This window comes from Strongylocentrotus purpuratus, unplaced genomic scaffold (assembly GCF_000002235.5).
Source record: "Strongylocentrotus purpuratus isolate Spur 01 unplaced genomic scaffold, Spur_5.0 spur5_scaffold_4, whole genome shotgun sequence".
Classification (NCBI taxonomy): Eukaryota; Metazoa; Echinodermata; class Echinoidea; order Camarodonta; family Strongylocentrotidae; genus Strongylocentrotus; species Strongylocentrotus purpuratus.
Window position 1 is genome coordinate 7,721,684 of NW_022145610.1, and position 24,446 is coordinate 7,746,129.

Genomic DNA, 24,446 nt, shown 5'->3' on the forward strand with positions numbered 1-24,446 from the left:
TCTGGGCATCATCGCAAATCACATCCGCTGCAGCTGAAAACGGAAAGAGGGAGGAAAGATAAGGTACATGGAACGTCTATACATCGTTAGTAGCACGGAAATAGAAAGGATGTAAGCGTATGCATCTCGTATATTATAAAGTATTCAAAGCTGTCATCCACTTCCATTCGCTTTCATCCGCTAGGCTTCCGATGAACGTCCGTTTAACATCCGCGCTACATACTATCCACGTCCGTTATTTTCCGTTCTGTTTTCGCAAATTTTCGCAAATTTTGTCCATTTCTAGAGCGGATGGAAACGGATGGAACCACCCCCGAAATTTTGCTCGTCCACTGTCTCCTTTATGCATACGTTTTGCGTCCATCGGCCAGTGGGACCGGGCCATAAGATCGAGATACGTTTCAATAAGATGTCAGTGAACATGTATTTATGACGGCTTCGTGAATCGATGCCTATAGGTTCGCGGGTCTACTGGTGTGACGATGGGACCAATAAAATCGAGTCCGTCGACCTCTGGGGCAACGACAGAATGGTTCATCTGGCGACATCGATTGCTCCTTGGGACCTAGCAGTCGTCGACGACAGTATACTATGGACGGATACGACTAAAGATGCAATTGGTGTAACATCAACCGACAGTAGCAGCGGTTACAGTTTTTACTACCGCAGCACTTTCAAAGATCTACGCGGCATACATGTGTATCGAGGTTTGTATCTGATTCGAATTTCGAATACACCGTCATTAAAGTGACAGATCCAGGAGGGGGGCATGGGGGAATTTTAAGAATACATTGACCCATACTCTATTTAAGATCTAAATCCAATTTTGTTTATGATATGATGCATCAACTATAATGAAGGTAATCCGAGGTCTACCTTTTTCCTTCGTTAAACGTGATCCTTAACCCGGGGTCGGATTTTTAATTAAATATGTAAAGGATGGACCGTTGATCGCAAATAGAAAACTAGAATAAATTATTTACACCCTATAAATATCTCTCTTAAATTTGAATATGAATTCCATCGTGAAAGCTATCATAATTATTTTGATTCAATATAAAAATACAATTTCAAAAGTTTGAATAGAAAATTGCCTTTTGCTCCGTCGTGTTTCATTCTTTCCTGTCATCATAATTCGCAGAAGAAATACCAACAACAACGGAAGTCAACCCTACTACTCACCAAGCTAATACTGGTGAGTTTTTGTCTGATTTTTCTGCTTTTATTGAAAATAAGTTATTTTTCGAGTGGACTTGTCCTTTAATTTGTTTCATTTGGGCAAGAGAATAATGATTAAAGATTCGTGTTTGTTGACGACTTAATTACGTATTTTAAAAAATCTGAAATATTTTGTCGATATTCGTGTTTTCCTTTTTTAAATGACATAATTAAGACTTCAACAAATCTGAATTATTGTTTGCCAAATTCCTGAGGTCATGAGCTTTCCGCTGAAGTAAATATAGTTATAGTTTAATAGAATGGTTGCTTTAAAGGCGTAGTAATTTCGTATAAACCCCACATAGAGAGTTTGGAAACTCAATCTTGATCGATCACATCTCTCTTGCCCCCGCCAATGTTTTGTTTTTTTTCTTCAAAATCCCGCTGCATATGTGTTGAAAAAGATTCCAAGCTTTTATGTCTTCCACAGTTCGTCTCGTGAATGGTAACGAAACACACGAAGGAAGAGTAGAGGTATTCCACAACGGATCTTGGGGAACCGTCTGTGACGACTATTGGGGCATAGAGGACGCACGTGTGGTCTGCAGAAGTCTAGGCTACCGGGATGCCCTCAGTGCCCCGAGCCAGGCACGCTTCGGCCAGGGTAGTGGTCCGATCTGGATGGATGACGTCAATTGCTGGGGCAATGAGACACACATTTTCGACTGCCCGCATTACGGTTTCGGAAATCACGACTGCGGCCATGGGGACGATGCCAGTGTTGTCTGCTTGCCTAATCGTAAACACACATGATTTTTTTTGTTTTGTTCGATGTCTGTTTGTTTGTTTTTATTCAATAGTGGCACTGCCCCCTGAACCCGTTGCACACGAGGCGCTATAGAGCACCGAAGCTGTAACATCATAAAAATCTTTTCTTATAGGCACGTGCTTTCATTCGACACTTCAACAAAATGTCATAAAGTCTTGAGCAGAGCCTAACTCAGTCTCTGGTTTTCTCAAATAAGTCATCAGCACTACAGTACAGGGCATATTGACTACAGTATCTGTATAGGCTCCTTGCTCGGACCCTCGACCATGCATTCCGACCAGGTTTTGTGCTCGCAAATTACTCGTTGCACACGCGGCGTCAGTGATTAGTGATGCAGGACTGTGTCAGAGAGAGGTTCGGTTTTCAACGCACCATGTTAGAGTGACATCGCGCTGAAAATGAATTGCAAAATGAGCAGCAGCACACACTCACAAACAAAATGGTTGAATAACCGTGATAATATTGACCCCTTGCCTGCACAATTTCCATTACCACAGTTAATCAAATATAATAAGGAAATTACACCATTCAGCAGACAAATCAACGTAATGTTTTCTTAGATTCAAATTGTGTACGATAACCGTCTCACGTGAAAACTACGAATTATTTATTTGTTGGTGGCGGGTTGTCATATGAACTGAACATATTTTTACCGTGCATTGAACGTTCAATACATTTTTGTATTTTCACTCTAGAGAGATGATTCTGTTGAAAAAAATGAGGTAAAACACAATGTATAAAACATTACTGATGCAGATTTAAGGAAGAAATTAAGATATAATTAGCCCCTTGAAAATGGACTCTGGCCATGTAAGGTCCATAAATTGCAAGAGCACTTAGATCATATTTTGATCATGCATGCATTTGATATCTTCTCGCAGAGGCAGACCTGACTTGTGACAGCGTTTCGATGACCCTCATTATGGACAGAACCCTTCTCGAGATCAGCGAAGACGCCCGCGATGTCCATTTCAAAGACGAGTCTTGTGTTGGATACGATCACGACAGTGAGCATGTTGCGATCACCACCATGTACGACAGATGTGGTACTACGCAAGAGGTATGGTCAATAGGTCTTTATGTACCCTTGATACATCACAAAAATACTACTTGATAATGATTACAGACTTTTACAGTAATTCCTTTCATGAAACGTAGTTCCATTCTTTCTGCTCTTAGAAGATTATTTCCCATCAGTAATAGATGCATCTGGAGACACACATGTCTAACATCTGTATCATAATGACTATATTTTGGCTAGATAAATTACACAGTGTGGTTCTGATCAAAGTATCTTTTTAGGTCCATCTATCAGGGTCCAAGACCCAAGGTTGTTTTCTTTGTTTTTAATATTGAAGCCGTCTATCAGGCCGAATGAATTTCTTTCCTCTTTTTCAAAATCAGGGTATTCTAGGCCCAAAGGCTCGACGAAGGTTGGGGCGTAAACCCTAAAAAAGACAACCGATGTATGGGTGGCAATAAAGACCAAAGACGATCAGACAGATATTTTTTCTTTGTCGTTATTCGTACTCTATTTCTATTATTCCAATTTTCGACGTTTTGGTAGACGATAGTAAATCAGAAGATTATATTATTGTTGAGGTTTTATATTACTTTCGGCCTTGTATAAGTGTTATAGTATACTAGATATAGTAGGTGGTTTTTGGACCACTAGGTACGGGTGAGAGTCCCTTTCATAGCACTAATGTCTTTTGGAAAACCCATTTATTCTGCATTTGCACCTCTTCAGTCAGATGGTTACCCAGTACAAAAATGAATTATTCGTTTCTTATCAAAATTATTGTCAACACTTATATCATTATCATCATCATCATCATCATCATCGGTAGAATAGCTAAAAGTGTACCTGTTCTTAGAAATACGGTAGACTGTTACTTTTTGATCCCCATAACAGTTTCTCTAATAACAGTTTCCTTAAATGTGCCCTTGCCCCCCCCCCCCCCCCACCGATCGATACCCGCAGCAACACGACAACTACATACTGTTTACCAACATGGTGACGCATTACAAGCCTCGCCCTGAAAATGGAACCAATGAGCTACTTACCAGAGAACACTATCTTCATATCCCTGTTACTTGCTACCTGGAGAGGTCACGGGTCTTGGGAGAGTCCTTCTTGCCTGAAGCAAATCTGTATCTTTTCGAAGAGGTGAGGATTCAATTAATTGGTAGCTTAAGTAAAGTGAATTCTGGTAGGAGCGACGTTGGGTGGAGATGTCGTGGAATAGTGGTGCATTCACTTGGCTATCAATCTGAGTGTTGAGGGTTCTAATCCCAGCTCGGCACTAAATTCCTTTTGCAAGAACAGTATAAAATCATGTTTAATAGCCAGGAGCACCACAGTGTGTGGACATTTGGGCTGAATAGAATTACCGGAGTGTGACGTTATACTGGCGAAGTTGTGAACGTTGCTGGCTCCAAACCAATGTTGCGCTAAACTGTGGTTATCACATCAGCCCCAAACACAGAATTCTCTCTACTCAAGCCCGTTGCTTGAATGATTTTGCTTTGAACCTCGTGTACAGTCTCTGGTGTTTAGAACCAGTCACCTGGACGACTACGGATTAGGAATTAGCACTTCAGTACTCTATCAGAATACACCATTGCTATGTTATTATTATTATTATTGTTATCAATATTATTACTATTATAATTATTTATATTTTCATAATTATTATTGTTTAGGCTCTTGACTCTCATATAAGAGGTCCAAGGTTCGCCCCTTGCTGAGTGCTTACACCCTTGAACAGGGATATTAGGCCACATTAACTTTGTCACTTTAGATCTAGGTTTATTAAATGGATATTAAATAATTTAATAATAATAAATGTAGGACCCGTAGAAAGAGCAGTGGCTACCATGGGCAAATGACACCAACGTCTATACAAACATCCTCCATAAGTAACAAAAACAGTCAGATGTCGTCCGGACTCACCTTGGTTTGGTGATGAACTTAAACGCAGGCCTTTCTCCTTTTGTGCTCAAAATCGACCGTCAGAATTTCAGAAAGACATGGGCGTCAATCAGGGGGAGACAATTTGTTAGGGTGGGGGACACAATAGGGTACTCCCTTCCCCCTCCCCCCAACAAAAAATACAAAATAAATACAAAATAAATACAAAAATGAAAGTCTTGTATTTTGTATAAAAGGCTCTATAGACCCAACTTCTTAAGATATTGCCCTGGAGCAAAAAAATCCGCCCAAAATTAGGATTTTTATCAAGGCAAACAAGGGGACGTCGACTTTTCCAGTTCTCTGGTTGGAGGAAACCAGTATAAGTATAAATCATGAAAATGTTAATTTTGATAAACTATTTATATACAAATCAAATATTATGAATATACATTATTCAAATAATAGTATCAATACTTCAAAGTTCATAAAATATTTTGTGAAATATCATGCACGCAATATGATACAAATCATAAAACCCGGGCAAAGGCAGGGGGGAATCAAGTTTTGGGGGATAAAAAGGGAAATTAATGAGATTTTTTGCTGGCCTTCCTCATTAATACCTACTTCCCCTTCAGATAATTCAGAATGCTGCTGCAAGGCTTGTTTAATACTTTCTCCAGAATATTTGAGCACATAACCCCAATATTGCGTTCTCTTCATTGGCTTCCCATTCACCATCGTATAACATTTTAAGTTCTTCTTCTGACATACAAAATTCTCCATGGCCAAGCCCCTAAATATCTTTCAGATTTGATTTCCTTACGTTCTTCTAGTTCTTTAAGACCTCTTCAATCACCATCGACCTTGCAGTTAACCCTTGGACCTCGTACCGTTACAAATATGGCCATCGAGCCTTTTTAGTAAATGCCCCTATCCTTTGGAATAATTTACCAGCGCATATTCATAATACTCATTCTCTTGACGAGTTTAAGTCCTTGCTGAAAACGCACCTTTTTAATTCATGAATGATATTCTGCAGTTGTGAGTCGGTCAAAGAGGGTGCACACCATCTTATTCCTTGTTTGTTTGATCTTATGCTTGATCTTATGTCTGGCCTTATGTTTGATTAAGATGAAATCGAAATTAAGGCAGCTATCAAAATATGTAGAAATCTTGGGGTTACCTTTGATAACAAGCTCTCTTTTGAAAGCACAAAAGTGTAGCTCAGCTTCATTTGCACAACTTTTTATTGATAGATGTACAACAGAACGTTTGACATTCTATTGGGGAAATGAGTAAGGTAAAACCGGTCACTCAAAGATTTTTACTTTTTTGAGGCACTTCATAATCTGAAGCGCAATTGTGTTAGGGCTTCAATATGACACCATATCACAGACACTGATAACACGAAGGGCCATGCATCTCAGATTTTACATTGTTAAACGATGCCTTTAAGGAACATGATTCAATATCCCCTGTTTTCAGAAATGTACATTGGTTACCAGTCCGGTCTCGCATCCAGTTAAAAATATTGTTATTAGCTTATAAATGTTTTTATGAATTAGCTCCCTCTTGGTTAAATGAATAACTCAATTTTTATAAACCAGTGAGAAATCTTCGATCATGTAAAATAATATATTTGTTGTTCCTCCTATTTTGACAAACACATATGGTGACCGTTGATTTGCCCATGCTGCCCAAGTTTTATGAAATAGTCTCCCAGACTCTCTTAGAAACTTTGCCACAATAGATAAGTTTAAGCCACCCTGAAAACATATTTAATTCAATTGTTAATCACAAGTAAAAGGAACTCATTACCCTATTTTTCTCTTTGCTTTTCAATCTAAGTGCATAACGATTTACTTTTTAATGTGTTTTGCCCTTTATATAAATGGATTCATTTATGTTATTATTATTATCATGTATTTGTATTTCTTTTGTTTTCAACATTTCATTAAGGGTTTAGTTCTGATAAAGGTCGGAAGTACATTGCGAATTCTCTCTTGGTATGTCACATGAAAATGATTGCTGTAGAATTTATATCATATTTGAAATTATGTTAGTTTATATATCTCGACCAAACTTTGATGTCCCTTTTGTGTCCCATATACCCATGTCTGTCTTTGACACACGTATACATCGAATGATCGAAATATATATCTGTCAATGTGTACTCACCATCTAGGTAGGGTACGGAGAGTTCTCGCTAAACCTTGACCGGTATACAAACCCAGGCTTCCACCAACCTGCCAACGATTCCGGCAAAGTTACCCTCGGCAAACCGCTATACTTCGGCGTCCGTCTGACGTCCGTCACGAACCTTACGCTTCTCATCGAGTCGTGCTGGGCAACGGGGTCGCCGGACCCAAGGGACGACCACCGCTATGATATCATCGAGAATGGGTGGATTTTTCTTTTCTACCTTTGCTTACTCGGTTTTTAATCTGATCCTGTTTCTTGATTAAAATGTACAGAATGAGGCTTAGCTACACTATATTTTCTATGGATTCGGTTTTCTCTCTTTCTTGTTGCTAATGATTTCTTCTTCTTTTTTGCTTTTTTTTCCTCTCGTTTGTTGTTGTTATTTTGTTGGTGTTTTTTTTTTGGGTGGTCGCAGATTTGTGCATTTCATTCACAAAGTAAGATCAGTGCACCTCCTCTTATGAATGGACATACACTGTGTCGTTCCTAAGGGACGGACTGGCGATGGGGGTCTGGGAAATTGCAACCTACCGGCCGCTCGATATGATGCCTTGAGGGTCGGTCGAGTTGTGCTCTGATGGTCGGTTTATATAAATCCTAGAGGTTGAGTTGGCCTGTCGCATCAAAATTCTCAAACAAATTTCAGTCCTAATCTGCTCCTGCATTACCCTAAAGCTTTAAAATTGCACGACGTAAATCATTATGACAGCCAATTTATTTTGTATACATGTTTTTGTGATTTTTTAGATGTGCCGTGGACAGCACAACAGTCATCTTCAATTGGGCCTCTCCAACTTTCAAGGGATTTAGTATTGATGCTTTCGCCTTCATTGGCGATTACGACAAGGTGAGTGTCAACAACGGCCCTTTGTACCCCTCGTATCCGTTGCACCCGCTGCGTCATCTTTGACTTACCCCCTGTCCACACACAACATTTTCCGTGATTAGCTATACCGTTTCGCGATAGTGATCCCGTTTCGCGATAGTTTTACGATGAAAATTGTAGGTGTGGACGCTCACTAACGATACGTCGTATAACGAAACTAGTCTAACGGAACGCATCGTTTCGAACTGAAACTCGATAAAGAATCACGCCTAATCACGGACATTTTGTGTGTGGACGGAACTAGTCTAACTGGGCGGGGCTTAACGTGACCTCGAGCGAAAGGAGATATGAGCTCTCATTTCTGCTTCCGTTTCATGACCGCTGCGCAGCCAGCTGATTATACATAAATATACTGCATGCATTGTTCCAGTGGCACAGTCAATGCAAATACTAGTACTAGTGGTGCTGCACATGTGTTTCTGTTTCGGTTTCGACTGCGCAGTAGCAAACTGCGCACCTATACGACGTTTCGTTATAGAGTTTCGGGATAACTTTTTTGTGTGCGTGGACACCCTGAAATTTATACGATGATTCTTTAGTGACGACGTTTCTTGTGTGTGGACATCCTGGAATTTATACGATGATTCTTTATACGACGTATCGTTATAGAGTTTCGGGATAAATTGTTTTGTGTGTGGACACGCTGGTAGTACTGCGTTAGTGAAATGTGCGGTCTCTGATGCGACATGTAAGAGTGACATACAGTGATTGTAAAATAAACGGTTGACTTAACTTTAGAATACCCCACCAATAGGGTTTATGTTCATGAACGTCGAAGACCTATGGTTAGGGTTAGGATTAGGTTGAGCGTTACTTAAAAATCTTAAAGTCTTCATAGTTAGCTTCATTTATGAAGCGTTAGGTAACCTACGGACGTCTGGTTGGTTTTATAAAGTTGCTCCGGACGGTGCAGACAACGAGTGCAAACGAAAGCATGTGCTACTTGACTTAAAGGTAATACAAAGTTTTGGGAAATTTTGAAAATTGGTTGGATAGTGATTCTTTACAATTTTGATATATTTGGATACCCCTGTGGATGTAGTTGTGATATATAATTTCTAAACGGGAATAGCAAATTGGTCGATTGTAGTCAAGAAACATTGTTTTATAGCTTAATTAATAGCTTGACCTTGACAGGGAGCTAAACAACAGAAAGAGTTTATTATTTACAATTGCATTACTTTAAACTCGATTTCAACCGCGACAACGATCATTGAATATTGTAGGATCGCATATGCTTCCAATATGTTCATTTAAACCAAATTCATGATCCCATACCAAAACTTTGTAATACCTCTAACAACAGACTCAATTAAAACTAGACTTTAATTCGTCACTTTGACGAATTAGGTGATACGTATGCTAATGGTTTACATAATAAAGAATGCATTACACGATATCATATTATTTCATGAAATGCTTCATCCATTAAGATTGTGTCCCCTTGATCATTATGGATCTAGGGAAGATAGATTGAAAAAATATGACCATTGACCCTGCGCAGTAACCAGTTACACCTTTGACTCTAATTTACATCATGAAGATAACATTTTGACGATTTTATCTTATTCAAAGAAATGAAAATGTAATTGATAAATGATTATCATCATTATGATAATGATGATCATGATGATCATGATGAAGATCATAATCATGAGCGGGATCCTGACATCTTATTGACAAAATGAGGGGTGATTTAGATAGCACATAGTCTTAGCTACAGCATACTCAAAAATCAACAAAATCCAAGCAGAAATAACGGCGATATTGCTCGCAAAAGACAGGAATGTAGAATCCAGATTTGAGAAAAAATTACCTCCCACAGGGATTACACGCAAAAAGTAATGGATTAAGTGAAAATAGGGAAACAATAAAGTAAATAGGGTTGTTTATTACATTATTTGCGATTCTACGTGTTCGAATAATTAAAGGACATGGTACAGTGAAAGGTCAACAAGAAAAAAAAAGTTCAGAATTTTTTTTTGGGAGACACCCGGACTCGAACCCGGGATCTCAAGGTCGGAAGTCAAGTGCGTTACCGATATACCAAAACATTTCCCATAGCGATTACACGTAAACGAAAATGGAATTCTAAAATCCCACTTTGCAAGTAAAATATGAGCATGATCCCGGCATATGATCGAAAAATGAAGTACACATTGGAGATAGCTCATTGTCTCAGCTACAACATACTCGAAGTTCACTGAAAAAAAAAGTCAAAACAACGGAGATGTTGCTCGCGAAAGACGGAAATGTAGAATGCAGTTTTGAGAAATAGTCATGTCCCATAGACAATACACGCAAAATGTGAAAAATTGACATGCCTCCTTTAATTGCAAAAATACGCCATGATACCTTTGTCAAACAGGAAAATTGTGTACACTATATTTGTAGGAAATTATCTCAGCTACAACATATCAAAATTTTGAAGAAAAAAAATCGATATTTTCAGAGATACAATCAATTTTCCAAAAATATGCAAACGTCATAATATGCAAATTTAAATTTTGAGTTCGGAGGCCATTATGATGACATCATGAGTTAATTGAGGATCAAATGAGACATGAAATCATATCTCCAACTCATGATCTATCAACATATGAAAACATATTAGGAGTTCATATCTATTCTGAAGAGTTACAATGAATTTTGTATAGGTATGTTTTTGCCCATATATTGTGGATAAAGATAACGCAGATCCGCGCGCGCTGTCAACTTTGACGGACGCTCATTGCGTTATTAAAAGGTGAACAAATTATCAAAATGCTTGGAAAAATGTGCCAAATACGCTGAAATAGAAAATTTTGCATTTCTATGTTACAAAATGCTATTGCACACAAAAAACGCGCGCGCATGCGCGTGTGCATGATTTTTTGTCAAATGCTCCATATGGCCTGAAACGTATGCAAAAAAAATTTGAGATGATTTAGAGCATTTTTAATTTTTGCGCGCACGAACGCGCCCGCGCGCATTTGCGCACGTTTATTGACCTGAAATTGACCGGACGAATATTGATCTTATTCATGATAAATATGAATGAAAAATTACTTTCCGTTATGAAGATATGATAATAAGTTGATTTTCACAAAATGGCGCCTAGATGACGTCATAATGACTTTGAGTCTTTTAAAAGTCACGCAGTTCTAAGTTAGACTAAGATCTATCATCATGGCAAGTTTCATGATAATGGCTTTATTCAGTCTTGAGATATCCTGCGAACAAATTCGAGGAAGAATAATAATAAATAAATAAACTAGACTTTAATTCGTCACTTTGACGAATTAGGTGCTATTTTGTTATCATGAAAGTGTGCCGATGATGATCTAATGATAATGATCATAAATACGATAAAGATCATGATTAAGAGTGGTATAGCGCCCCCTTCAGGTATTCGATAGAGATTTGTAGAATCAGGATTTCAGAAAAAGTCGCCTAACACGCTAACTAAGAAAATTCTGACATGTCGCCTTTAATTGAATTTTTCACTAAGATGATGTCATCGAAATGATTTTGATATTGAATTGATATCTTTATTTATACACGGTTAAAAAAACCCAAACAGTTACAAGACTGATTTCCATTGGGGCCGTGTGAAACAATGTAAATACATCGAATTAACATAAAAATGATAATGGTACATCAAATGACATATTTAAAACAAACAATAAATAATCAAGATAAATATCTAAAAATATAACGATAGAATAGTACTGCCGAAAAAGTATATTTATATGAATAACAATAATCATGAGTGTCCAAACAAGAGTACTGTAAATATACTTCAAATTAAAATAGGTAATACAAATTGTAACTAGTGCATATAAACTGCCAGAAATGATATATTAACGTAAATGATGTACGTCAATATTGTAGATAATTTATTAGCTACACCGAATCAAAATTTGGGAGAACATAGAGTACTCATAAGCTAGATAGTGCTCAAAGATCAATGTCATGAAGATTCATGATGTGAACGAAATTCACCTTCCTTAGGCATAACACGCAAATTAAGAAAATTAAGAAATGTGGCCTTTGATTGAATTTTGTACTATGATGACGTCAATGAAATAAAAAGTAGTGTGTATTTATCTTGAAGGCAATTGCCTTAACTACAAGATACCGAAATTTGGAAGAAAATCAGTCAATATTATGAGAAATACACTAAATTTTCCATAAATATAATGACGTCATAATATGCAATTTTTTATTTGGCTTTCAAGCCATTATGATGACGTCAAGATGCATTTATGGCAGTCCTTATTCATCCCGATGTACTTTTTATAGGCATGTTTTTGCCCATATATGCTATGTAATACATGACCTCGCGCGCGCGGATATTTATCTTGGACGGACGCTCATTCCGTTATTTATAGTGATAAAGAGATGAACATGGTATCAATTTGTTCGGAAAAATATGAGAAACATTCTGTCAATAATTATTGCAGAGGAATTATTTTTCGTTCGGCCGTGACGAACGAAAACGCGCAAAAATGCGTGTTTTGCGTGATTTTTTATGAAATGCTTATAATGGCCTAAAACGTATGCAAACAAAATTTGGAATGATTTTGAGCATTTTAAAAAAATTCGCGCGCGTTAACGCGCGCACGTAAGCGTACGCGCATTTTTGCGCGCATTTATTGACCTGAAATTGACCGGACGGATATTGATCTTAATCCTGATAATTATACATGAGAATTGTCTTTCCGTTATGAAGATATGATCATAAGTTGATTTTTACAAAATGGCGCCTAGATGACGTCATGATGACTTTGAGTTTTTAAAAAGTCACGCAGGTCTAAGTTAGACTAAGATCTATCATCAGTAAAAGATTCATGTTAATGGCTTTATTCAGTCTTGAGATATCCTGCGAACAAATTCGAGGAAGAATAATAATAAAAACTAGATTTTAATTCGTCACTTTGACGAATTAGGTGATACGTAAGCTATTTTTGTATCATGAAAGTGTGCCAATGATGATCTAATGATAATATTCATGAATATGATAATGACGATATTGATGATGATGATTTGTTGGTTTTAAATAACGATGACAATGATTAAAAGTGGTATAGCGCCCCCTTCAGGTATTCGATAGACAATTGTTAAATGATTAAACTATTAATTTACTAAACAAGCTCAAATTTTCGTCTGATTGCAGAGCCTACCAATCATTGGACTGATATTTCGACGCACTACATCACGATTTCATCTTTCGTTCACTATTCCCATTATGGTCTATCAATGAGTGAAGTTTCAACTGTAGGACAGAGGAAGACAGACCAAGAGAATAAGAGGGAGGCAAGGCAAGAGAGAGAGAGAGAGAAGGAGAGGGTGAAAGAGAAGAGAGATAGATAGATGCAGAGACAGAACAAAAAAGGAGAGGGGCAGAACATGAGAGGAGAAGGAAAAAAGAGCAAGAAAGAGATGCAATTGAGAACAATGCCATCCAGATGACCATGATTAAAAGTGGTATAGCGCCTCCTTCAGGTATTCGATTGAGGATTGTTATATATGATAATTGACATGTTACCTATGATTGAATTTTTGACTATGATAACGTCATGATTATGTTAGATAGTCTATATAAATCTTGTGGAAACTTGTCTCAACATACTAAAAAATCAACAAAATCCAAGCAGAAATACCGGCGATATTGCTCAAAAGACAAGAATGTAGAATCCAGATTTGAGAAAAAGTCATCTCCCATAGGGATTACACGCAAAAAGTAATAGATTAAGTGAAAATAGGGTATTAATAAAGTAAATTGGGTTGTTTTATACATTATTTGCGAATCTACATGTCTTAATAATCAAAGGAGATGGTACAGTGAAAGGACAAAAAGAAAAAGAAGTGAAGAAAAAAAAATTGTTGGAGACACCCGGACTCGAACCAGGTTACCGATACCGATATACCAAAACATTTCCCATAGAAATTACACATAAACGGGAAATCGAATGCTCAAATCCTACTTTGGAAGTGCAATATGAGCATAATCCCGGCATCTGATCGAAAAATAAAAAGCAAAATTGTGATAGCTTATGGTCTCAGCTACTACATATCCAAAGCTCAGCGAAAACAAAGCTAAAACAACGGAGATTTTGCTCGCGAAAGACAGGAGTGTAGAATCCAGTTTTGAGAAAAAGTCATGTCCCATAGAGAATACACGCAAAATGCGAAAAATTGACATGCCTCCTTTAATCGCAAAAATACACCATGATACTTTTGTCAAAAATAAAAATTGTGAATACTACATTTGTAGAAAATTGTCTCAGCTACAACATATCAAAATTAAAAAGAAAATTGATCGATATTTACAGAGATACAATCAATTTCCCAAAAATATGCAAACGTCATAATATGCAAATTGAAATTTTGAGTTTGGAGGCCATTATGATGACGTCATGAGTTAATTGAGGATAAAATGAGACATGAAATCATATTTCCGACTCATAATCTATCCAAATATGAAAAAATATTAGGAGTTTCTATCTATTCTAAAGAGTTACAATGAATTTTATATAGGCATGTTTTTGCCCATGTATTATGGATAAAGATAACGCAAATCCGCGCGTGCTGTCAACTTTGACGGACGCTCATTGCGTTAATAAAAGGTGAACAAATTATCAAAATGCTTGGAAAAATGTACCGAATATGATGACAGAAAAAAATCGGCGATTCTATGTTGCAAAATGCCAGTACGCGCGAAAACGCGCGCGCATGCGCGTGTGCGTAATTTTTTTATCAAATGCTCCATAATTATGGCCTAAAACGTATGCAAAAAAAATTTGGGATGATTTGGAGCGTTTTAAATTTTTGCGCGCGCGTAAACGCGCGTACGAACGCGCACGCGCGCATTTGCGCACTTTTATTGACCTCAACTTGACCGGACGGATATTTATCTTAATCGTGATAATTATGAATGAGAAATACTTTTCCTGGATGACGTCACGATAATTTTGACTCTCTAAAAAGTCACGCAGTTCTAAGTTAGACTAATATCTATCATCATGGCAAGTTTCATGATAATGGCTTTATTCAGTCTTGAGATATCCTGCGAACAAATTCGAGGAAGAATAATAATAAAAAATTAAAAAAAATAAAGAAAAATCTTGACGAAATCAAAAGGTGATACGTCTACGTACGTATCACCTAATAAAAAATAAAGAAAAATCTTGACGAAATCAAAAGGTGATACGTATATTTCATACGTATCACCTAACTAGACTTTACTTCGTCACTTTGACGAATTAGGTGATACGTGCTATTTTATTATCATGAAAGTGTGCCGATGATGATCTAATGATAATGATCATAAATACGATAAAGACCATCATTAAAAGTGGTATAGCGCCCCCTTCAGGTATTCGATAGAGATTTGTAGAATCAGGATTTCAGAAAAAGTCGCCTAACACGCTAAGAAAATTCTGACATGTCGCCTTTAATTGAAATTTTCACTATGATGATGTCATCGAAATGATAAATGATGTACGTCAATATTGTAGATAATTTATTAGCTACACCGTATCAGAATTTGGGAGAACATAGAGTACAAATAAGCTAGATAGTGCTCAAAGATCAATGTCATGAAGATTCATGATTTGAACGAAATTCACCTTCCTTAGGCATAACACGCAAATTAAGAAAATTCTGAAATGTGGCCTTTAATTGAATTTTGTACTATGATGACGTCAATGAAATAAAAAGTAGTGTGTATTTACCTTGAAGGCAATTGCCTCAACTACAAGATACCGAAATTTGGAAGAAAATCAGTCAATATTATGAGAAATACACTAAATTTTCCATAAATATAATGACGTCATAATATGCAATATTGTATTTTGACTTTCAAGGCCATTATGATGACGTCAAGATGTATTTAATGGCCTAATAAGATATGAAATCATATCTCCGACTCATACTGTATCTAAATATGAAACAAAATTGGCAGTCCTTATTCATCCCGATGTACTTTTTATAGGCATGTTTTTTGCCCATATATGCTATGTAATACATGAGCTCGCACGCACGGATATTTATCTTCAACGGACGCTCATTCCGTTATTAATAGTGATAAAAAGATGAACATGGTATCAAATTGTTCAGAAAAATATGAGGAATATCCTGTCAAAAAAAATTGAGGGGTAATTATTTTTCGTTCGGCCGTGACGAACGAAAACGCGCAAAAACGCGTGTTTTGCGCGATTTTTTTATAAAATGCTTATAATGGCCTAAAACGTATGCAAAAAAAATTTAAGACGATTTTGAGCAATTTAAAATTTTACGCGCGCGCACAAACGCGTACGCGCATTTTTGCGTGCATTTATTGACCTGAAATTGACCGGACGGATACTGATCTTAATCCTGATAATTATAAATGAGAATTTCCTTTCCGTTATGAAGATATGATCATAAGTTGATTTTCACAAAATGGCGCCTAGATGACGTCACGATGACCTTGAGTCATTGAAAAGTCATGCAGTTCTAAGTTAGACTAAGATCTATCATCATGGCAAGTTTCATGATAATGGCTTTATTCATTCTTGAGATATCTTGCGAACAAATTCGAGGAAGAATAATAAAAATAAATAATAATAATTATAAAGAAAAATCTTGACGAAATCAAAAGGTGATACGTAGACTTCGTTACGTATCACCTAACTAGACTTTAATTCGTCACTTAGACGAATTAGGTGATACGTATGATAATGGTTTACATAACGAATAATGCATTACACGATATATTATTTTGCTTCTCCCATTCATATGCTTCTCCCATTATGATCTATTCATATGTCAAGATTAAATTGTGTCTCCTTGATCATCATGGATCTAGGGAAGACAGATTGAAACAATATATGACCTTTGACCCTGTGCAGTAACCAGTTACACATTTGACTCTAATTTACATCATGAAGAACACCTTTTGACGATTTTATCTTATTCAAAGAAATGAAAATGTAATTGATAAATGATTAGCATCATTATGATAATGATGATCATGATCATAATCATGAGCGCGATCATGACATCTTATTGAAAAAATGAGGGTTGATTTAGATAGCATATAATCTCAGCTACAACATACTCAAAAATCAACAAAATCCAAGCCGAAATAACGGCGATATTGCTCGCAAAAGACAGGAATGTAGACTCCAGATTTGAGAAAAAGTCATTTCCCATAGGGATTACACGCAAAAAGTAATGGATTAAGTGAAAATAGGGTAATAATAAAGTAAAAAGGGTTATTTATGACATTATTTGCGAATCTACGTGTTTAAATAATCAAAGGAGATGGTACAGTGAAGTTCAAAAGGAAAAAAAAGTGGAAAAAAAAGTGTTGGAGACACCCGGACTCGAACCAGGGATCTCGAGGTTGGAAGTCAAGTGCGTTATCGATATACCAAAACATCTCCCATAGCGATTACACGTAAACAGGAAATGGAATTCAGAAATCCTACTTTGCAAGTGAAATATGAGCATGATCCCGGCATCTAATCGAAAAATAAAGGGCACACTTGTGATAGCTCATTGTCTCAGCTACAACATATCCGAAGCTCAGCGAAAACGAAGCTAAAACAACGGAGATTTTGCTCGCGAAAGACAGGAGTGTAGAATCCAGTTTTGAGAAAAAGTCATGTCCCATAGAGAATACACGCAAAATGCGAAAAATTGACATGCCTCCTTTAATCGCAAAAATACACCATGATACTTTTGTCAAAAATAAAAATTGTGAACATTACATTTGTAGAAAATTGTCTCAGCTAGAAGATATCAAAATTAAAAAGAAAATTGATCCATATTTACAGAGATACAATCAATTTTCCAAAAATATGCATAATATGCAAATTGAAATTTTGAGTTCGGAGGCCATTATGATGACATCATGAGTTAATTGAGGATCAAATGAGACATGAAATCATATCTCCAACTCATGATCTATCAACATATGAAAACATATTGGGAGTTCATATCTATTCTGAAGAGTTACAATGAATTTTGTATAGGTATGTTTTTGCCCATATATTGTGGATAAAGATAACGCAGATCCGCGCGCGCTGTCAACTTTGACGGACGCTCATTGCGTTATTAAAAGGTGAACAAATTATCAAAATGCTTGGAAAAATGTGCCAAATACGCTGAAATAGAAAATTTGGCAATTCTATGTTACAAAATGCTAGTGCGCACAAAAAACGCGCGCGCATGCGCGTGTGCATGATTTTTTGTCAAATGCTCCATATGGCCTGAAACGTATGCAAAAAAAATTTGAGATGATTTAGAGCATTTTTAATTTTTGCGCGCGCGTAAACGCGCGGACGAACGCGCCCGCGCGCATTTACGCACGTTTATTGACCTCAACTTGACCGGACGGATATTGATCTTAATCATGATAAATATGAATGAAAAATTATTATTCGTTATAAAGATATGATCATTAGTTGATTTTCACAAAATGGCGCCTGGATGACGTCACGATGACTTTGAGTCTTTGAAAAGTCACGCAGTTCTAAGTTAGACTAAGATCTATCATCATTGAAAGATTCATAACAATGGCTTCGTTCAGTCTTGAGATATCCTGCGAACAAATTCGAGGAAGAATAATAATAAATAAATAAATAAATAAACTAGACTTTAATTCGTCACTTAGACGAATTAGGTGATACGTATGATAATGGTTTACATAACGAATAATGCATTACACGATATATTATTTTGTAAAATGCTTCTCCCATTCATATGCTTCTCCCATTATGATCTATTCATATGTCAAGATTAAATTGTGTCTCCTTGATCATCATGGATCTAGGGAAGATAGATTGAAACAATATATGACCTTTGAACCAGTGCAGTAACCAGTTACACATTTGACTCTAATTTACATCATGAAGAACACCTTTTGACGATTTTATCTTATTCAAAGAAATGAAAATGTAATTGATAAATGATTATCATCATTATAAAATGATGATCATGAGCGCGATCATGACATCTTATTGTAAAAATGAGGGTTGATTTAGATAGCATATAGTCTCAGCTACAACATACTCAAAAATCAACAAAATCCAAGCCGAAATAACGGCGATATTGCTCGCAAAAGACAGGAATGTAGACTCCAGATTTGAGAAAAAGTCATCTCCCATAGGGATTACACGCAAAAAGTAATGGATTAAGTGAAAATAGGGTAATAATAAAGTAAAAAGGGTTATTTATGACATTATTTGCGAATCTACGTGTTTAAATAATCAAAGGAGATGGTACAGTGAAGGTCAAAAGGAAAAAAAAAGTGAAGCAAAAAATTGTTGGAGACACCCGGACTCGAACCAGTGATCTCGAGGTTGGAAGTCAAGTGCGTTACCGATATACCAAAACATCTCCCATAGCGATTACACGTAAACGGGAAATGGAATTCAGAAATCCTACTTTTCAAGTGAAATATGAGCATAATCCCGGCATCTGATCGAAATATAAAAGGCACACGTGTGATAGCTTATTGTCTCAGCTACAACATATTCGAAGCTCAGCGAAAACAAAGCTAAAATATGGGAGATTTCGCTCGCAAAAGACAGGAGTGTAGAATCCAGTTTTGAGAAAAAGTCATGTCCCATAGAGAATACACGCAAAATGTGAAAAATTGACATGCCTCCTTTAATCGCAAAAGTACGCCTTGATGCCTTAGTCAAAATGAAAAATTGTGGCAACTATACTTGTAGCAAATTGTCTCAGCTAGAACATTTCAAAATTTAAAAGAAAATTGATCAATATTTACAGAGATACAATTAATTTTCCAAAAATATGCTGACGTCATAATATGCAAATTGAAATTTTGAGTTTGGAGGCCATTATGATGACATCATGAGTTAATTGAGGGTCAAATGAGACATGAAATCATATCTCCAACTCATAATCTATCTAAATATGAAAACATATTGGGAGTTCCCATCCATTCTGAACAGTTACAATGAATTTTGTATAGGCATGTTTTTGCCAATGTATGGTGGATAAAGATAACGCAGATCTGCGCGTGCTGTCAACTTTGACGGACGCTCATTGCGTTATTAAAAGGTGAACAAGTTATCAAAATGCTTGGAAAAATGTATCAAATATAATGACAGAAAAAATTCGGCGATTCTATATTGCAAAATGCCAGTACGCGCGAAAATGCGCGCGCATGCGCGTGTGCGTAATTTTTTTATCAAATGCTCCATATGGCCTGAAACGGATGTAAAAAAAAATTGGGATGATTTGGAGCATTTTAATTTTTTTCGCGCGCGTAAACGCGCGGACATAAGCGTACGCGCATTTTTGCGCGCATTTATTGACTTGAAATTGACTGGACGGATATTGAGTTTAATCATGATAAATATGAATGAAAAATGGCTTTTCTTTATGAAGATATGATCATAAGTTGATTTTCACAAAATGGCGCCTGGATGACGTCACGATAACCTTGACTGTCTGAAAAGTCACACAGTTCTAAGTTAGACTAAGATCTATCATCATTGAAAGTTTCATGATAATGGCTTTATTCAGTCTTGAGATATCCTGCGAACAAATTCGAGGAAGAATAATAAAAATAAATAATAATAATAATAATAATAATAAAGAAAAATCTTGACGAAATCAAAAGGTGATACGTTGACTTCGTTACGTATCACCTAATAATAATAAAAATCTTGACGAAATCAAAAGGTGATACGTCTACGTACGTATCACCTAAAAATAATAAAGAAAAATCTTGACGAAATCAAAAGGTGATACGTATATTTCATACGTATCACCTAATAAATAATAATAATAAAAATCTTGACGAAATCAAAAGGTGATACGTCTACGTACGTATCACCTAAATATAAGATCCTCCTGTGATCTGAGTTTCGAAGAAATGGCAATCATATTGGATATTGCAATCTAATTAAACACCATCTTCCTGATTTAGGTTCTAAATAATATGACAATCGCACTACTGACGTCACTACAATACTGAGCCGATTTAAGCGTTGGTCACAACCAACCGTGCGTGTTTTTAGTCCGTACGGTTTTTTGACCGCCACGTTTTTCTGAAAACTAGGGAGGGAGTGGCAAAGGCAGGGAGGGAGTACCAGCAACGCACGTCACACGCACGGTGTAAGTACATGCATCGTACGGTCTCCGTGCGGTTGCCACGTTATCTTACGGAGACCGTACTTACGCGTGCTGCTCACGTACGGTGTCTTCACTCAATCGCACGTTGTAGGTGCGTGCACGTGCGATGAACTCGGTGTGTTTTTCCGCCCGATGTCGAGGTATATATAGGACGACATTCCGATGTTCTCCAGAAGTCCAAGCTGTTGCGCAGAGACTATATACTGGATAAATCAGTGTGCACAACGTGCGTTGTAATTGCTTACTCGGTACGGTCCACGTGAGTTTTGCGTGCTCATTGGACAGTTGAACTGGGGAAGTGGCGAGTAAGCACGGACCACGAACTTATCACGTGCGCAACACACACGTGCGCAGCACACACGTGCTAAGTGCGCCTTTAAAAGACGCACAGAGTCAGTGCGTTGTGCACTCGTTGGCAGTACCGGGCAGCGTTATTTTTTTATGCGGCACAGATTGGGGCATGGCGCGTGTTAAACCTATGGGAAGTACGTTCTTTCCCTTCTGAATAGTGTCTGCACGTACGTGAGACTAGTCATGTTCGCTAGCGGATTAGCGCTGCGAAGAAGTTTGTATATCCATCGCGAACTATGTGTTTAGATAACATTCTAATTCGTTTAAGTTAGTTAAGTTTCATTGACTAATTATTGTGATGTTCTCCTTATCGACGTGCTGCCTCTTCTTCAGATTTCCAATTTGATTTTAATTGTTGATGTAATGATTTTCCATGCGGTAGTGGATTACATGTAACACTATTAAAAACAGACCTCTACTACTTATACTGTCTATAGTACAGTCTGTAAATCAAGACCCCTTTTAAAAAAAAGCCCCAATCTGTGCCGCATAAAAAAATAACGCTACCGGGCACGCACGTCACATGCACTGGGGGTGAATCGGTAGCCCGACCGCAGCGAAAGTTCCTCGTGCACTAACAGTGCTACGATGTGTCTGCGTGCTCCCAAATCCGTACGGAGGCGGTACTGCAAGTACGGCGGGTTTTGACCACCGCATTAGCTTGTCTCTTTCAAAGAAGGCTTGGCATCTTTTAAAATTTAGATTTTATTAATCATAACTATTCCGATCATATTACAAGAAATGATTTACATGAAAATTCAAATCCAATGATTTTTCGATTACTGAATCCGAATCGGATCGTAGTCAGATTGTGTAGCGTGCAGTTGGTATTACATTCGAAATGTGGGACTTTGTTATAATTTACGACAACTTATCATTAGCGTTAAACCATCTATCATGTCGTAAAGATGCTTTACATTTTTTGTCGCCATTTAACTAACTCCGTCCTCTTTCAAAACAGGTTTACGTCCACTGCTCAATCTTGATCTGTGATAACAACGACTCTGGCACCCGCTGCGCTCAGGGGTGCCTAGCCCGAGCTCGTCGTAGTCTGCAATCGACAGGCTCACGATCAAAACCTCATACCATCACGAACGGACCGCTCTCCGATGCCTCACGCTCCCAAAGGGATATGTTGCTTGATAGCGTTGATGACGGTGAGTAGTGTCCGTAGAGTAAATAATGCTGACAAGAATAATGTCCTGTTTGTTCACGGTGCATTATGATAAGGCGACATCCGACATTACCAAAAATGCAAAGGAATTCATGTCACATTAAAGGCCCGGTCCCACTGCACTTACGGATGCAAAGAGGATGTAAAACGTAAAAAAATCTTGCCATCCGTTGGAAAACGCTATGCATCCGTTGTGTACTCATTGCATACGTGTTTCATACGCTCTATCCGTCGAGCATCCGTCCACTGTGATTTCATCCGCGCAAAAAGTTTTGAGCTGCACAAAACTTTTAGAACGGATGAACTTCCGCCGTGTACGATGTAAATCCGCGACAAATACGAGCAACACACGTTCTATGTCCGTTATCATCCGGTAAACGTCCGCTATATCCTCTCTGCATCCTCTGGGCATCCTCGCAACTCACATCCGCTGCAGCTGAAAACGGAAAGAGGGAGGAAAGATAAGGTACGTGGAACGTCTATACATCGTTAGTAGCACGGAAATAGAAAGGATGTAAGCGTATGCATCTCGTATATAAAGTATTCGAAGCTGTCATCCACTTCCATCCGCTTTCATCCGCTATGCTTCCGATGAACATCCGTTTAACATCCCCGCTACATACTACCCACGTCCGTTATTTTCCGTTCTGTTTTCGCAAATTTTCGCAAATTTTGTCCATTTCTGGAGCGGATGAAAACGGATGGAGCCACCCCCGAAATTTTGCTCGTCCGCTGTGTCCTTTATGCATACGTTTTGTGTCCGTCGGCCAGTGGGACCGGGCCATTAGCAACGAACAATACAAGACAATAGCCATGTCCAAGGGGCTTCCTAGTCGGCGTAAGTTTTTCCCTGCAGTAATAACTATTGCACACATATTTGACTTTAGTTGTCCATATGCTCTCACTCGCACCAACTTGCCACGATTAAGTTGACACGACCTTCCACCGACGCAGTCTTTACTCAGCGTATTTTCCGCCTGCACTAGTCGACCGCAACCCAGCTTCCGCATCTAAACCGCGCGGAATCTAATTTTCATTTTCGATTGTTAACCAACAAACCTTGTAAAAGGTCAAATGTCAATTTTGGTCGGCGTAAGGGTCGTGTTTAGAGCTAGTTGCGATGAAATATAGTGAGGTCGGAGTAAAGGTCGGCGTAGTCTAAGTGCGTTGAGGTCGACTAGTGCGGACCCACCACTTCCAGGGGCGGATCCAGGAGGCGTGGGGGCGCACGCCCCCCTTACCTTTAAAAGAGAATCACATCGATGTACAGTTTACTCATTCAGAAATGCTTGAGCATCTTAAAGTTCAGCATTTTCTGGTGCGATGTTTGCGTAGTATAAATGTAGGTATGCCCCGGTATATTTATACCATTATTATTATTATTGTTGTTGTTGATGTTATTAATATCATGTTAATTTTTCGTTCACTCTCCAGGACCCGAGTCTCATGACTCCCTGATGATCGTGGCCGTTAGCGCCCTCTGTGTTCTTATCGCTCTTACTGTCATCATGGTGCTGCTGTTGGTGCGCACGCGTCGTCCTCGCCCCGAGCAGATTGGCTATCGCAGAGTGGGTGTTACTGAGCAGGACTAATAACGAGAGAGAGAGAGAGAGAAAAAAAGAAGAAGAAGAAATCCCTTTGATTGGAGTAAACTTACAAGCATAATTTTAAAGTGTCATAGCTCCTCTTTGCACGGAATCATTTTGGATATTCGTTGTTTAGCTTGTGTTGATAAAGAAACCTCTGAAATGGGGAAACCTTTTAATTCAAACATCAAGAAAACTGCAAT

The 24,446-nt window shown here is 37.8% G+C and overlaps 1 protein-coding gene across 1 annotated transcript; it reads left to right on the plus strand.

The window, feature by feature from the left end:
* Positions 1-451: 451 nt before the first annotated feature.
* On the plus strand, positions 452-24,446 carry LOC592042 (deleted in malignant brain tumors 1 protein). Its single transcript, XM_011666393.2, has 9 exons — positions 452-707; positions 1,142-1,195; positions 1,649-1,957; positions 2,869-3,047; positions 3,972-4,157; positions 7,090-7,307; positions 7,854-7,953; positions 22,445-22,640; positions 24,092-24,446. Exons 1-9 carry the CDS (start codon positions 530-532, stop codon positions 24,247-24,249), a joined length of 1,578 nt encoding a protein of 525 aa, XP_011664695.2. The 5' UTR covers positions 452-529; the 3' UTR covers positions 24,250-24,446.